The sequence below is a fragment of the Vespa mandarinia genome, chromosome 5 (assembly GCF_050613455.1).
Source record: "Vespa mandarinia isolate Hongniang chromosome 5, ASM5061345v1, whole genome shotgun sequence".
NCBI lineage: Eukaryota > Metazoa > Arthropoda > Insecta > Hymenoptera > Vespidae > Vespa > Vespa mandarinia.
Genome location: NC_140814.1, coordinates 6,965,325 through 6,981,152, shown reverse-complemented (window position 1 = coordinate 6,981,152; position 15,828 = coordinate 6,965,325). Strand labels below are relative to the sequence as shown.

Sequence of the window (15,828 nt, the reverse complement as noted above, 5' to 3'; positions counted from 1 at the left end):
GGGAGAAGGTACTATTATTGGAGAACACGGAAACTATTACTCTTTATCTTACCAAGTAAATATTTCTCAAGTATGCAAACTTTTTAGCATCTATCTCGTTGAAAGACTCTGCTACTGTTTGAAATTAACTTTATATATATATATATATAAGGATGAGGATTTGAAATATTACAAATAAATTTTTTCAAAATCATTAAATATAGCATAATTTAAATTTACTTTCAGATTAAATGAAATAAAAGAGCTATAATATTGTTTGTCTTTCCTTTTGTTTAATAATTATGAAGAAATCAAATTATAACATTTATAATACCTTATTCTATATATATATATATATATATATCTTATATACATATAAGACTATAACATTCGTCTTATGGTGAAGGTTAACTTATACTAAAATTTTTTTACATGCTTGTGTTTTACGTATCCTATTTTTATACAATAATATTCTATATTTATTACTAGTTTATTACTAGTATATAAAATCAACTCGTGCTTCTAAATTGTTAAAGATAATTAAAACGAATTAATTTAACGTTGTACTCGATCTTTCATACGTTCATATAACAGGTAAATAATAGAGAAATATATTCCATGTTTCTTTTTCATTTTTTGTATTTTTTGTTTTATCCTTCTTTTTTTTTCATAAAGAAACGTTGGTAACTCTTTCGTTGTAAATAATTAAATTCCGTCGAATTTTTATTCGATTTTTTGTTTTGTTTCGTAATTACATTTATGTGAGAAAAAAAGATTCTAAGATTTTATAAAAAGTTCTCATAGAAACGGTAAAAACTATATTAGCTTTAATATAATTGTAGATTTGGTTAAAGAGAGATTTGCTTAAAAAAGATATAATTTTAATGATCTTCGTAATCAAAAGGATAATGCTTCCGAGCGTTGGTAATGTATATTTTCTCATCAAATTGTAGCTTTGGCGAATGTACAAATAGGAATGTGTAGCTTATAAGAGTCCAATAAAGAAGAAAAAAATATTACTAAGAAATTAGTTCGGTAATACGGTTGTAACGCTTAATAGGATTATTCGTCCTGCAATTGTTCAGTTGGTAGATTTTTTGGAGATATATTACAATGCGAGTAATACGCGTTCTCGCGTAATTACATTTACATAATTAACGAGGGGAAAGAGGTCATTCACATTATTCCTAACGCACATTCTATTTTCGTGTAGTTTTCGTTAATGCAGGAATAAATATTAACGAGCGGAGAATTCATTAATGATTAATAAGAATACATTAGACTCGGTTGAAATATATTGTTCCGTTATTATTTTCTTGTTTCTTTTCTTTCTTTTTTTTTTTTTTTTTTTTTTTTTAAGAGATCATAAAAAAAGGTTTTTTGTTCGCGAAGAAAATAGAGGAGAGAAGGAAAAAGAAAAAGGACGTACTTTAAGTAAACGAAAGAGGAAAGAAGAGAGAGAGAGAGAGAGAGAGAGAGAGAAAGAAAGGAAACGAAAGAGATCGCTAAGAAGACGAGCGAAGTTTCTTATCTTTTCTTGCTTTTCTTTTCGTTTATTTATTTCTTTTTTCTTTTCCTTTCTTGTCCTTTCTTTTTCTATTTTTTTTTTTCTTTTTTTTTTTTTTTTTTTTTTTTTTATCCTTGAAACGGCCGAGCATTACCGATAATTTTCCAGGCAGGGACTTTCTTGGTTTGAGGTCCCGTAGCTTATGGTGGGCCAACACACGTTCTCTCTATGGCAGGCCCAGTTACCTCACCTTCGTCAACAACCTCTATTTCACTAACGACGTTCTGCACCTTTCAACCACTTATCAAGGTATCGCACTCTCGCAGCTTGCGGACGCATACGAGCCGCAAGCGGATATCTTGCTTGTCCTCGTATTTCCGAGGGACCTTCATTTGCATTCCGTGTCAAAGAGAGCAAGAGAGAGAGAGAGAGAGAGAGAGAGAGAGAGAGAGAGAGAGAGAGAGAACGGAGGAGAGGAATATGCACCGATCGTTCGTTACTCGAGTAACGATCTGTTGGTTACCGTACATGCATAATTCAAAATTTATTACCTTAACTAACGTTGAATGGAAAACGATTAGAGTTCGTTCACTCTCATTCGTTCTTTCTATCGTTTGCATGCTTCAATATATTCATCCACGTTATTTCCATTATTAACTAAAAAAAAAAAGTTCCATTCATGTTTCTAATTTTTCTTTTGTTTTTTGTTTTGGTATTTTTTTGTTTTTTTTTTTTTTTTGTTTTTTTTATTTGTTTTTTTTTTTTGGTGTTTCGTTCTTCGTTGTTTCAAGTAAGCCCCCCCAGAGAGAAAATTTGAGATTTAACTTTGTATGTATAGCATGTTAATGTCAAATCGGGCATGCCAATCGAAATACATATATACTTCATACTTCTATGTATTGACTATTTGAGTGTCGCTTTTCGTCGATGCATCGTGTTTCTATGTATTTTCTTTTCTTCTTATTTATTTCTTTTTTTTTTTTTTTCTTTATTTATTCATTTTGTGTCTCAAGCATTGCTTACAATTCGGCGCTTTTTCTTGATTTTCTTTTATACGTTTTTCGAAACGTGGAATAACAGCTAAGTATATTGAACACTGATTGAGATTATATTTGTTTTGCATATCCCGAAAGATTTCTATAATAAGATTTAATTTATAAAAAATTATAATATTATCGTGGATGAAATTGAAATTCCAACAATTGCATCCATGATAGCCTTTATCAGTTAGTGAAAAAAAAAGAAAAAAAAAAAAAAAACAAAAATAAATAAATAAATAAAATCGACGATTGCTTTTTCCAAATCGATATAGAGGACGATTCAGACGTGAGTAATTTGACGGTGAATGAGAAACAAATCGGCGTGAGTTTCGACAACGTTCGTAAAGTTTATAATACCGACATTGGAGAAATCGTAGCCATTGATGACTTCACTTTGAAGCTTTGCGAAGGTGAAGTGACCAGCCTTCTTGGAAGAAACGGAGCCGGAAAGACAACAATCATGTATGCAAAATTTGTCTTTCTCTTATAAACGTATTAATTATTTTAAATAACGTTTATCTTTTTTCTTTATTTCGTCAAAAACGAAAAATAAAAAAAAAACAAGGAAAAAAAAAGAAAAGAAAAGAAAATGAGAAAGGAAAGTTCTTTCATATGGGTAGAATAATCGGTTCGAATTAAAATGATCAGTGAAGGGAAATATTACGGGAAGTTGGTTCCTCGAATTGTACGCTTTCATTTCAGCAAGATGCTGACGGGTATGGTAGCTCCGACCAATGGTGAAATATGTTTGAATGGTGAAGAGGGTTGTAAGCCAGACATAGGGGTGTGCCCTCAGGATAATGTGCTCATCGACACTTTGACGCCAAGGGAGCATATGATCTTTTATTCGAAGCTCAAGGGCCAGAAAGACAATATGAATATGGAAAAAAATGTTAACGAGTAAGCCTGAAATATTATTGCTATTGATCTTCACGGGGAAAACAATTTTTGTTTTCTTTTTTTTTTTTTTTTTTTTTTTATATATATATATATATAAATTCATTAAAATCGATTCAACATTTTTAATATAATTAAACGATAATAACTTTCGTCGGAAGTAATTTTTGACAATTTTCAATTTCATTATAAATCATTCAAACTCCGATGTTCTTGTTATTGTTGTTGTTGCTGTTTTTGTGTTTCTTTTATTTAATTTATTTTTTTTTTCGTTTTTGTATAATAACAATAACAATTATTCTTTATTTCTAGCATGCTAAGTTCGTTAGAATTAGGTCGACAAGAGCACGAGCCGGTGTATCGTTTATCAGGTGGTACAAAGCGTCGACTTTGCGTAGCCCTAGCCTTCTTAGGTTCACCAAAATTGGTGATCCTCGATGAACCAGGCGCAGGTGTGGATCCTGCAGCAAGAAGAAGAATTTGGCGACTGATCGATCAACATCGTATAGGTAGGACAGTTCTTCTTTCTACTCATCATCTGGACGAGGCTGACATGTTAAGCGACACAGTTGTTGTCATGCACAAAGGGAAGATCCTTTGCACTGGTTCACCGTTGACTTTAAAAATGAATCATGGCAGAGGTTACAGATTGAATGTTTCTTATCCACCAACCAATACCTCTAGTGGATCCATCGAGAACAAGAACTTGATGATACTTCGAAATATCATTGAAGGCATCGTATCTAATTATAACATTAATGAAACATCTGAAACTGAAGTAATCGTTACTCTTCCGTTTCAAGGAAAACATGGTAATAATAACGAGTAAGTTTTATTTTTCTTCCTTTTTATGATACTAAAAGATATCATTCATTATCAAATTTGTCGAACGTTTTCTTTTTGATTTCTAGCATAGCCCAAGTCGCAAAGGTACTCGAAGATAATCAAAAACTTTTAGGATTTATTCATTTCTCCTTGGAATGTGATACTCTCGAAAGAGTCTTTTTGGATTTATGTGCACGCGCCGATAATAATTCATTGTTGAACGGAGCTAACATAAACAATGCTGACAAAGTGAATCATATTGGTTAGTAGTTATTGAATTAAAGTTATTACCATGAATCGCGGAATTACTTTCTTTCCCTTTCTCTCGATATCACGACGAAATCAAGTTAATAAGGTTTTATTTGTTCCCTATAAGAATTGCCCCTTTCGAACGACGAGATTGATATGATAGATCTAGAACCCTCGCCAAAGCCTACAGCATTCAGACAAGGAAAGGCTTTATTGAAAAAGCGATTGTGGCATTTCGCAAAGGATTGGAGATCGCCCTTGGCCACCCTCATTTTACCGACCGTCTTCGTTGCCGTGGCGATGGGGTTCTCTCTAATAAGACCACCATCCGAGGACGAGCCACCACTGGCACTTAACCCGAGGCTTTACGATACCCATCCAACTTACTTCTACAGGTATATTACATAAAATATGTATTCGAAACTTAGGAACTTTCTGCCGGAATGAATATTTTACGATGGCTTCAAATTATTCATAATGTCGTTAATCGAACGTCATATCATTTTTTAGTATCGACAATAGCAATGATCCATTTTTGCAACACGTGTCTCTTCAATTACACGATAGATTTGGGGACGATTATGCTGGTGCTTGGCAAACTTTACCAAACGTAAGAGAAATCATTGTAAATCGCGAGATATATTTATATCATCTTTATGTAAAAATTATTTTAGGATACGGGAACGTGTGAATGTGTGGATGGTCAACAAACTTGCCAAGGTGTGTCACAAGCGGTAGAAGGACTTTTACAAACTTTACCTGGTCGACCAACTCTTGATTGGATTGTTTCAACTCATCAGGAATATATTGAGAGAAGGTACATAAGGTGTCCTAGAGAAATAATTTCCTCGTATAACAAATTTATCTGATTCAATAACGTTCTATGATTTCAATACAGATACGGTGGTTGGTCACTTTCACATTGGAAGGACGATCCCCTTTTCGTCGTTTGGTATAACAATAAAGGTCATCACTCGATGCCGTCCTATCTTAACGCCCTAAACGAAGCGATACTTCGTGCTTCAGGAGTCAACGGACATTTAACGACCCTGAACCATCCATTGAAGCTTTCAAGAGACCAATTGAATCGAACCACATTGTGAGTTACCAATATAGCGATTGAAATAGCTCGTATGGCTTTAGACGTTTACGCGAGAAACTAAAAGGAAACTAAATGCTAACCATCGATTTCTATAATATTTGCATTTTCTCTTGGATATTCGGTTAAATTAAGATCGTCTTATATTCAAAGACGAACTTCATTCATGGTTGAATAGCTCTTAAAAGGTCGCATCGATAGGTGAACTAAAATTTGTCCTGGTACGAATGTTACATCTTTTCACGAATTCGGAATACTTAAGAGTTCTAAAACGAGAGAAGAGAACTCTTTGCTTGTACGTGTTACTTGGTTCGTTTACTTTTAATTAACGTTCCATATGATTCCGTCTACACGCGGATAACTCGTTTCGCGCTTTCACAAGCTTCTCCTCTTTCTTTCTTTCTCTCTCTTTCCCTCTCTCTCTCTCTCTCTCTCTCTCTCTCTCTCTCTCACTCTTTATTTCTCTCTTTCTCTCTCTTCGACGTAAGCTTTCCTCGTGATCCGATTAACGATTCTACGTAGATTCGTAACTCCTCGTGAATACTAATGATATCCCAGCGGCGACGTATATACTCTCGTATCTAAGCTTTTTTGATCGTAGAGAAATTTTGTACTTCTTTTTATATTTCTTTTCCTTTTTTTTTTTTTTTTTTTTTTTTCTTTTTTTCTAACGATCGAAAAACTTTTTTTCTGTGCTTACATTCACACGGGGCTTATCTCGAAAAAAAGGACAAATAAACTTGTTTATATATTTTTCGTAGAAGAACATAAAGAAAATTGGTTTTGTTGTATATTTGTCTTATAGATTGCAACGCGTTGCCGACGTTGGCATTGCCTTGGTTCTTTTAATCGCATTTAATCTGGTTGGCGCACAAGGAACGAAGGAATTGGTTAGAGAAAGACTCTCGGAAGAAAAAAGAATACTTTATCTGGCTGGAGTTCACCCGGTGACTTACTGGACGACGGCCTTGATCTGGGATTTTCTAGTAAGATACATTATCAAGTTAAGATTTAAAGAACCTTAAAGAGGATCTCCCGTGAATGGGTTTACGTTTTTAAGTGGGCTTAAGAAATAACCATTGTGAAACTTATACGTGAAAGTTCAATCGTATCGTTTTTTATGTTAAAGAAAGAAAAAAAAAAAAAAAAGAAGAAAGAAAGAAAGAAAGAAAGAAAGAAAGAAAAGAAAAAGAAAAAAGCCACACGTACAAAAGCATCAAGATAAATAGTTCATAAAATTTTATCCTATTTTAATATAATCTTTTAATCTATTAATCATATAAATCTTTTTCCTTATAGATTTTTGGATGTTCCATTTGCTCGGCTGTTGTAGTTTTTGAAATATTCGGCTTATCCACTTACGTTTCTAAAGATAATTTAGCTGGTGTCTGTTTATTACTCTTTCTCTTCGCGTAAGTATAAATTATAAGTAGTAAATTGTTGAGATTTCTCGAATTCTATTGAATCTGTTCTCTTCAGTTGGGCTGTCATTCCGTTCTCCCACTTAGCCGAGAAGGCATTCGACGATTCCAGTTTGTCCAACATGGTTCTCTTTTGTGTGAACACCTTTATAGGCGTGAGCTCTCTCGCCACTATTTTGGTGATCGATATTCTTGGAAAGACTCAAACAGCTGCCGATGTCAGAAATGTTCTTCATCGAATTCTCATGATCTTTCCACAATACGTCCTTGGCGATGCTCTCGTAGAATTATCCAAGAATGACATCACTGCCGAACTCTTGAAGAAGTTTCACATGAATACTTACAAGTCACCATTGGGTTGGGATCTTTTAGGCGTTCATTATATTTTTCTTATGATTATTGGTGCTCTATTGTTCCTAATAAATCTCATCATTGAATGCCGACTCTTGCCGAATTTCCAAAAGCAGAACGTAAATTACGAAGTTGTAGAAGAGGATGAGGATGTAATCAATGAAAGGACGAGGATTGAAAGTGGCATGGCACATGAGGACATTTTGAAAACGATTAAATTGAGAAAGGAGTATCGAAGCGTTTACGGAACAAACGTTGCTGTTCAGAATTTAAGTTTTGGTATACAACCTGGAAAGTGTTTCGGTCTATTGGGCGTCAATGGGGCCGGAAAGAGTACGACCTTCAAGATGCTAACCACGGAAATTATTGCTACGGCTGGTAGAATTGTCTTAAAGGAAGAGGACGTTGGTTCTGGACCTCTTTGTAACGGTGAAGTTGGTTATTGTCCTCAGACCGAGGCCTTGGACGGTTTCTTAACACCGCATCAGTGCTTGACGATACACGCTGAGATTTGCGGTTTGAAGAACGTTCCTAAGGTAAAATCTTTTCTTTTTTTTTTTTTAACATTAATCCTGGTGACATTATGATCATAACTTTAACATTATATTTTTATTGTGATTAGATAGTCGAAAATACATTGAAAAGGCTCGATCTTCTTAAATATGCTCATCAAAGAGTTAGCAGTCTTAGTGGTGGAAATAAAAGAAAATTGTGTACAGCTGTAGCAGTGATGGCTCCAGTTTCCGTAATTCTCATGGACGAGCCAACGAGGTAACCTTAAATTTCATAAAATATGATTTTATTTAAAAGATGATAATAACACGTATGTAAATTTAACAATTCGAATTTTTCAGTGGCATGGATCCAGCGACGAAGGATTTAGTTGGATGTGTGGTTAAGCACGTCACGAAAAATCACAGTAGCGTGATATTAACGTCTCACAGTGTCGCTGATTGCGAAAGTTTATGTACCAGAGTGGGAATTCTTGCCAAAGCCGGTCTCAGGTGTATAGGAACACCGCAACATTTGAAGCACAAGTAAAAAGAGCTCTTCCCTCTACTCTCGCAATTACGCTAGAATATCCCAAAAGCATCAAGAACTTTTCTTCCCTATTCTACTTCTTCCTCATTTCGATTTTCTCTTTTTTTCTTCTCTTTAAACGAACCTTCTGCGTCCACCGACGTAATCGTTGAGTATACGAAACAAGAAAGAATTTCATTCATAAGAGTTTCTCATTTGTTCGTTTGTTCGTTCGTAAAACTTTGCTAGTTTTAAAGTTATTGTACGGTTCGCAGTGTATTTGTTCCGATAAAGAGAAAAAAAGATAGATAGATAGATAGATAGATAGATAGATAGAGTGAGAGACAGAGAGGGGGTGGGAGAGAATTCGAGAGGTCCCTCGACACCGAAATGAAATTTACGTTGGCATTCCAAACGCATTTAGGCCTCTTTAGAAGCTATACGTAGTTCAACCAGTTTAGTAGATATGCGTCTCTCTCTCTCTCTCTCTCTCTTTAGAGGAGGATGAGAGGCACTTTAACAGCTATTTGCTCTAATTGAGATACATTACGTACGGAGCGGTGATCTATGCGCGACCGGTCCATTGTAATGCACACACATCGAGTCGGCTAGACCTTTTGGAATAACGTATTGCGGCATAAATATTTAATGATTGGAATCACCGATGCCTAAGACGTCTTGTAAAATATTTTCCTCTTTCCTTGAACGTCTTATAACTCCTTTCATATCTCTCATTCTTTCTTCTTTTATCGTCACAGAGTAAAAACAAAATTTACGATAAAATCCTTTATGTATTTCATTTATCCAATCTGAAAATTACAAGCGATCAAGATGTTTTATGTGTTCCCTTGGTCTTCCCCTTAGCACGTTAACAAATTCACGAAGGACCATTATCTTTCAGATTCGGCGAGGGCTACGTTGTTTTCTTGAGATTCAGCAAGCCGACGTTAGTCAGTGATCTCAAGAGAGCCATTGCGAATCATTTTCCACAAGCCGTTGTATTTTCAAGACAAGCAACTGCAGCACGTTTACTGGTGCCAAAGAGTGAGGAGATGGCACTGAGCAACAGCTTCGCCAAAGTGAAAATGCTTGCGGATGAGCTCAAAGCTACGGATTATACGCTCTCTCAGAGCTCCTTAGATCAGGTTGGTATTTAATGATGACAAGCTGAAGACGAGTTTCCTCTTTAGAATGGACTCGATCATCTCGATCAAAGTCATTCCTTCTTTTCTTGGTAACTCGGTGTCAGCGAACTCTATAAACGATAAATCCACGATTGACTTCCTTGCACTCAGCAGAAATCTCCTCTCTCTCTCTCTCTATCTCTCTCTCTCTCTGTCTCTCTTTCTCTATGGGGTCCGATATGCGCAATATTATCGTGCAATATTCGGAGCTCTTGTCTCCGGCAGATGATGCACTGCCTGTGCATTGCACTTCCTCCTTCAACCAAGACCGATCCCTGCTTTCGTACTACCTATCCTGAGGGATATTAATGGAACCGCCCGGCTCTCAGCTAGCTCGTGGGATAGTCTATGGTTTACAGTCTGCAGCCGAGAACAGCCAGAAACTCGGCTTGGTCCTCTCTCTCTCTCGTCCTCTCTCTCTCTCTCTCTCTCGCTCGCTCGCTCGCTCGCTTGCTTTCGCTCTCTCTCACAAACACATAAACACGTTCACTCATGACTATATATGTAACTCTGTCTCTTTTATGTTCTCCTGTCCCTTTCCTAGTCTCACCTAAATGCTTCCTAGATCGTCGTTCTTGTCTCACGACGGTATGCGAGATTCCTCGTTCTCCCTTTCAACCGCTAAAACTGTTGTTAATTAACCGCTTTGCTGAGAGATAATTAATGTGGAAAATGAAGCGTGCCTTTGAAGTCGAGCTTCTCCTGTCACACGTGAAACGAGTCCTTGCCACTTGTCAACTCTATATGAGTTTCTTGATTTCGGTCTTTCTCACTTCATCATCTGAGGATTTCACGAAGACATTAATTGCGTTATTGCCTTAGAATAATAATAATAATAATAATAATAATAATAATAATAATAACAATAATAATAATAATAATAAAAAATAATAATAATAATAATCGGTGAAATATAATTGAAACTTGGTCTGTAGCATGTAAAGATTTATCGTTTCTAATCTATGATCTAATTTCGAAACGAGTGATTAGATAGAGATTGACAATGAATAGATTAGATAGATAGAATTAGTCAAAAATTGAAATATGCTAAGACGAAAAATAATATTTTAGTTATTCATTAGATCTAATATTTTTTATAAATTATATATTATAGTATAATTCGTTGACGAAGCTCCCACTTTTTTTGTCATAAGAGAGGAAGGAGATTAGGAACGATTGACTAATAATTTATATCGTTACGTCCTCATTTCTTTTCATCTATATATATATGTATATATACACGCACACACACACACACACACACACACACACACACACACACACACACACGCACACGTTATATAATTAATCTTCTCTAAGATTTCCAGAGATATTAGAATGAACAAGAAGATTCGTTAAAAAGGATATGTTAATTTGGTTTATATATTTATCTATGCATGGAATTCAACCTCGAAGTTTAAGACAACCTTACAGATAGTCTTTCACTTTCTCTTCGACCTCCGTACCATTTCCAGGCATCAGTGAGATTCTCTTTCTCTTTTGCTCTTATAATAACCAATTACAAACGCTTTGAAGCTTAATTAAGCGTCATTAATTAAAGTTGTTTGCCCAGGCAACGATTACGACAAGGACGAGGATCTTCGGTAATTAAATGTCTCTACGAGTTTTATCCGATTTCACCACTTTGAGGCTTTAATTAGACTTTCTTCTTCGGTCGGTAGAGTTGGTGGACTTTGAAAAAGGCGAGCCGAGGCGTTGCATTCTCTTTGTAATCGGATAGTTTTTATGGATTTTCTTGACATTTTCTTTTTCCATTTCTTCTTTTCTATTATTTTTACTTTTTTTTTTTTTTTTTTTTTTTTTTTTTTTTAATTCTTTCTCCTTCATTATTTCTCGTTAGATTATTCTTTGTTAATCGAATTGATGGAAGAAAAATCATTAGGTCTATTAAAAAGATCTTTCCATTTAAATTATTATATCGTTCTATTAAAATTTGTTTCGTAGTTTAAACCATGAAATGAGGAGAAAGAAGGAGGGAGAAAGAAAGAGAGAAAGAGAGAGAGAAAGAGAGAGAGAGAGAGAGAGAGTGAGAGAAAGAAAGAAAATCTAAGTGCGTTATCCGAATAATCGTGAGATATCCTCTACAGGCCATTTGTGGGCAAAGATCGTAAATCAGACGTCTGATTTTCACGAGAGCAAGATTGCCGGCGTAGATATGTAGATTTTATGGTACCTAAAGTGAGCATGATCTTCTCTTCCAACTCTCTTTGAAAATTCCAACGGAAGGATCCTCCGATGGGCGAATTGAGTAGAAAGAACGCTATTGAAACGGATGATCGTTGATTCGTTGAACTAGTGCTAGCTTCCGATAGATCGGTTGGATCGTATTCGTTGAATAAAAATTCAGCATACTCGCCGTTTCGAAGTCGTTTGAATAAAATTTCGACTGGTTGAATCATCTCGAGCCCAAGGATTTTTTTCTAAACATTATCATTTTATTTTATGTACTTTGAAAATAGATCGTTTATTTGTTTTTATCTGTTAAAATGAGGTTAACACGATCAAATGATTACAAGAACAAATTCTCTTCCTTTTCTCTCTCTCTCTCTCTCTTCTCATAATATAACAAGAGATACACTAAAATCTAAAGTCCCTAAAAGGATCTCCATGGAGACTTTTACGTGACCAAAATATTAGATAGACGCAAAAACGTGTTCACATCCTCTAATTTCTAAAATCTCTTCGAACGTCTAAAGCCTTCTGGGTGAATATTTCCCAGGACACGTAGAACAACTTTTGACAAATATTTGACAATGTCAGGTTGTTTAGTCGAGTAGCATAAATAGAGACACGTGTCATTTAAGAAACGACACAACCATATCTTCTTGTCTCTCTCTCTCTCTCTCTCTCTCTCTCTCTTTCTCTTTTCCTTTTTACATATAATTTATGCATAATTTTAAAAGAATAAAAGAGAGAGAGAGAGAGAGAGAGAGAAATAGATTTTTGATGTTAAAACTGTTCCACGATTTAAACATCAAGAAAATATATTCGTACATATCATTTATACGTTTTCATGTAAACCGTGCGGCAAAGTCGGCTCGTTAAAAAAGTTTCGAGATTTTTATGGGAGTCCTCGTAGAGCGGGAGAAAACTCGTTCCTTTCCACTACCATCTCTTTCTCTCTCTCTCTCTCTCTCTCTCTCTCTCTCTCTCTCTCTCTCTCTCTTCTTTCCTTTTTTTATTCTTTTCTCTCGCTTCTCATTCTCCCACCACTGGTATTCATCGTACGGGTGAACGCGTGGGGAATACGATAAACGGCGAGTGCACCGATGTAACGAGCAAAAGTTTACGCATCCTGCCATTTCACAAATTTCACAATCTACACTAGTGCAATAATTGTCATCTCGAAGTAACATTATGAGAATGGACGCGAACCGATTTTGCGATGGCCAATTGCCGTCGTTTTCTCTTTTTTTTTTTTTTTTTTTTTTTTTATATATATATATATATATATATATATATATATGTAACGAGGTCTTTTTTTTTTAAACTCTACTTTTTGAACAAGTTTCTATAACAATAAGATAAAACGAATGAGATAAAGAGAAGGAGTATATAGAAGATAAGCGTAAATAAAAAATAATACTTTATTCTTACTTTTCTATATTTATATATCTGTGATGCAGGTACTCGTAAATTTCTCGGAAGAACCCGAGGACGAATCTACGATCGATTCTATGAGAAGTGGTTACACCAACGCCTGCTTCAACATGGACATCATTCATATGGATACGCTTTGAGGATGGAACAGAAAATACACTATTTTTCTTTTCTCTCTTTTATTTTCGTTCATTCTTTCTTTCTTTCTTTAGAAAATATTTTTTTTTTATTCCATGAGCCCCAAGCGAATTCGTTTCTTCTCATTTTCAATGCGCGATCTCTCTGTGCGACTATTGCTGTGATAACTCAAAATTTTCATTTTTTTTCTTCTTTCTTTTTTTTTATCATCTCTCTTTTCTTATCTCTCTCTCTCTCTCTTTTTTTCTTCTTTTTTTTTTTTTTTTTATATATCTCTTCTTAACACCCATGATTACGGGTTAATAGGTATATCACGAGCCCCGACAAATACGAGAACATTGTTACTTTACAGTCTATCCTCGTCGATTATTTGAAAGAGTCCGATGATTTTTGTATATGCATTTTAGTTCCTATACTGTGTTTCTCTTGGAGTGCTATTCTTCATGCTTTCCTTTTTCTTTTTCTTTTTCTTTTTCCTTTTTTTTTTCTTTTTTCTTTTTTCTTTTTTCTTCTTCTCAGTAATCAGAAAACAACTTCGAGTACTTAAGATTTAGATGAAGTATTTCTTAAACTATTCATAAGTATTAAGTATTGATAGTTTAAAGAATGTTACTTGAAAGTTCGTCTTTCCTGTAACTAATTTATTAGCTTTTAATTATTAGTAATGGACTAATTAATTTTTACTTTTGATTAATTATATTTAAAGTTTGCATGAACAAATTGATGTAATGTCGTACATGTAATTTTCTTTGTATCGAATTATTATTATTATTATTATTATTGTTTTTGTTGTTATTATTATTATTATTAATAATTTTTTTTTTTTATTTTCTTGTAATCAATAAATATTTCATTGGTTTGAAATCAAACCAATAGGATCGACAGTATACTGAAATGGCGAAACGAATGTGAACGATACGCTCCATTAGTGAATTCTATCGGTCGATCGTTTAAGTATCCATTTAACTGTGCTGAATGGATCGACGATAAGAGTCTTAAATTGAGATGAAAAACGCCGGTATTACGTTGCACGTTTATGTGTATGCATATGTTGTATTTACCGAATGCAACCAAATCGTTCGACTTACTTAAACGAAAATGGAAAATATTCGATTATATTCCTTCCTATTTCTCGGGACGAACGATTAAGATTAAAAAGATTTCCTTATAAATTTATATTCCATTTTCTTTCATCTTTTCTTTTAATAGATATGTTTTTTTTTTATTTCTCTCTCTCTCTCTCTCTCTCTCTCTCTCTCTGTTTTTTTTATTTTTTTTTTTTTTTATTTTAACGATTTAATCCAGACAGGCAAAATGCTAAAAACGCATTTCTTATCGTCTCGAAGGATAAGATTTTCAGTCGTCTCCAGACGTCGGAGTAAGTAGCGTGATAGTCCTTTTAAGAACCAGTACATAGCTAGGGAAAGAAGAGACCCCAGTGATAAAGGACAAATGTCACGAAGGAAATTAAAATAAGAGAGTTGAATATCTTTCTCTTTTTCTTTCGTGCGAGGTAACCTTCCCACCCAAAAGGGGTAAAAGAATCTTCGCCATTTCATGGCTTTACCTGCGTTTTATCACGTTTCCTCTTTTCCCTTACCCATACCTAAGTCGGAGTTCGTTAAATAGAATTCCCTTAGTTTGAGGCAACCAACGAAAAATGAATTCGTTTCTAAAGGACGATCTCGCGTATTAATCTTCAAATAGGATATTTCGAAAAAATTCTTGGAGGATATTTTTTTGTTTTCTTTTTTCTGTTTTTTTTTTCTTTTTTTTCTTTTTGTATTTTCTTTTCTTTTTTTTTTATTTTTCTCTTCTCCCATCTCTTATCCTTTTTTCTTCGATAACTCTTTAAATACGAAACGAGAAAAGTATTTTCATTAGAGAATTTATTATTAGGTATAACTTTCTTTATATAAATTCGAAGTAAAATTCAATTGGACAACGAAGAAAATAAATGAGATGTGATATCATGATTGAGAGGGATAAAAGGGAATAGGGAAGAATGTTTTCCATCTTGTTTTTCGTTCTCGTTAAACGAGGAACAATAAATTTATCAAATGAGTTTGCACGTTTCTCGTCTGCCCACCTTTTCGTTGCTTCTCATTATTTCTTACAGAATTACAATTCCTTCCATTTTCTCATCTCCCTTTTCTCTTTCCCCCTCCCCCTTTTCTCTCACCTTGTTACCTTTGTTTTATTTATAATAATTATTTGTGAATTTGTCGAGAACACGAAGCAACCAACGATATTACATTACGAGATGTTCCTCATGGCCGATAAAGTCCGAATTAATGTTCGCAAGGGAGATCTTTCTGCTCCCATGAACGGACGAAACGTTCGGATTAAATTAATCTTCTGCTCTTCATTCTCTCATTTACACTTCCCCGTACATAGGATTTATATCTTTTTCTTTTTTTTTCTTTTTTCTTTTTTTCTTTTTTTCTTTTCTCGATCCTTCATATTTTTTGCGTTCAATCCTTAAATACATTACACG

The 15,828-nt window shown here is 34.5% G+C and overlaps 1 protein-coding gene across 2 annotated transcripts in view; it reads left to right on the top strand.

Annotated features, from left to right (window-relative positions):
* Window positions 1–13,375, top strand: part of ldd (lipid droplet defective) — a 30,583-nt gene extending 17,208 nt beyond the window's left edge. The window contains exons 35-50 of one of the 2 annotated variants that reach the window (XM_035867086.2): window positions 1,655–1,795; window positions 2,799–2,988; window positions 3,229–3,426; window positions 3,736–4,248; window positions 4,335–4,510; window positions 4,625–4,892; window positions 5,008–5,107; window positions 5,172–5,314; window positions 5,396–5,596; window positions 6,402–6,582; window positions 6,896–7,008; window positions 7,076–7,904; window positions 7,991–8,139; window positions 8,223–8,405; window positions 9,290–9,533; window positions 13,220–13,375. In XM_035867086.2, coding sequence (XP_035722979.2) covers window positions 1,655–1,795; window positions 2,799–2,988; window positions 3,229–3,426; window positions 3,736–4,248; window positions 4,335–4,510; window positions 4,625–4,892; window positions 5,008–5,107; window positions 5,172–5,314; window positions 5,396–5,596; window positions 6,402–6,582; window positions 6,896–7,008; window positions 7,076–7,904; window positions 7,991–8,139; window positions 8,223–8,405; window positions 9,290–9,533; window positions 13,220–13,333 — 3,743 coding nt within the window. In that variant the 3' untranslated portion in view covers window positions 13,334–13,375. The remainder of the gene's footprint in view (window positions 1–1,654; window positions 1,796–2,798; window positions 2,989–3,228; window positions 3,427–3,735; window positions 4,249–4,334; window positions 4,511–4,624; window positions 4,893–5,007; window positions 5,108–5,171; window positions 5,315–5,395; window positions 5,597–6,401; window positions 6,583–6,895; window positions 7,009–7,075; window positions 7,905–7,990; window positions 8,140–8,222; window positions 8,406–9,289; window positions 9,534–13,219) is intronic. The other variant, XM_035867090.2, reaches the window with a different exon arrangement.
* Window positions 13,376–15,828: the final 2,453 nt, after the last annotated feature.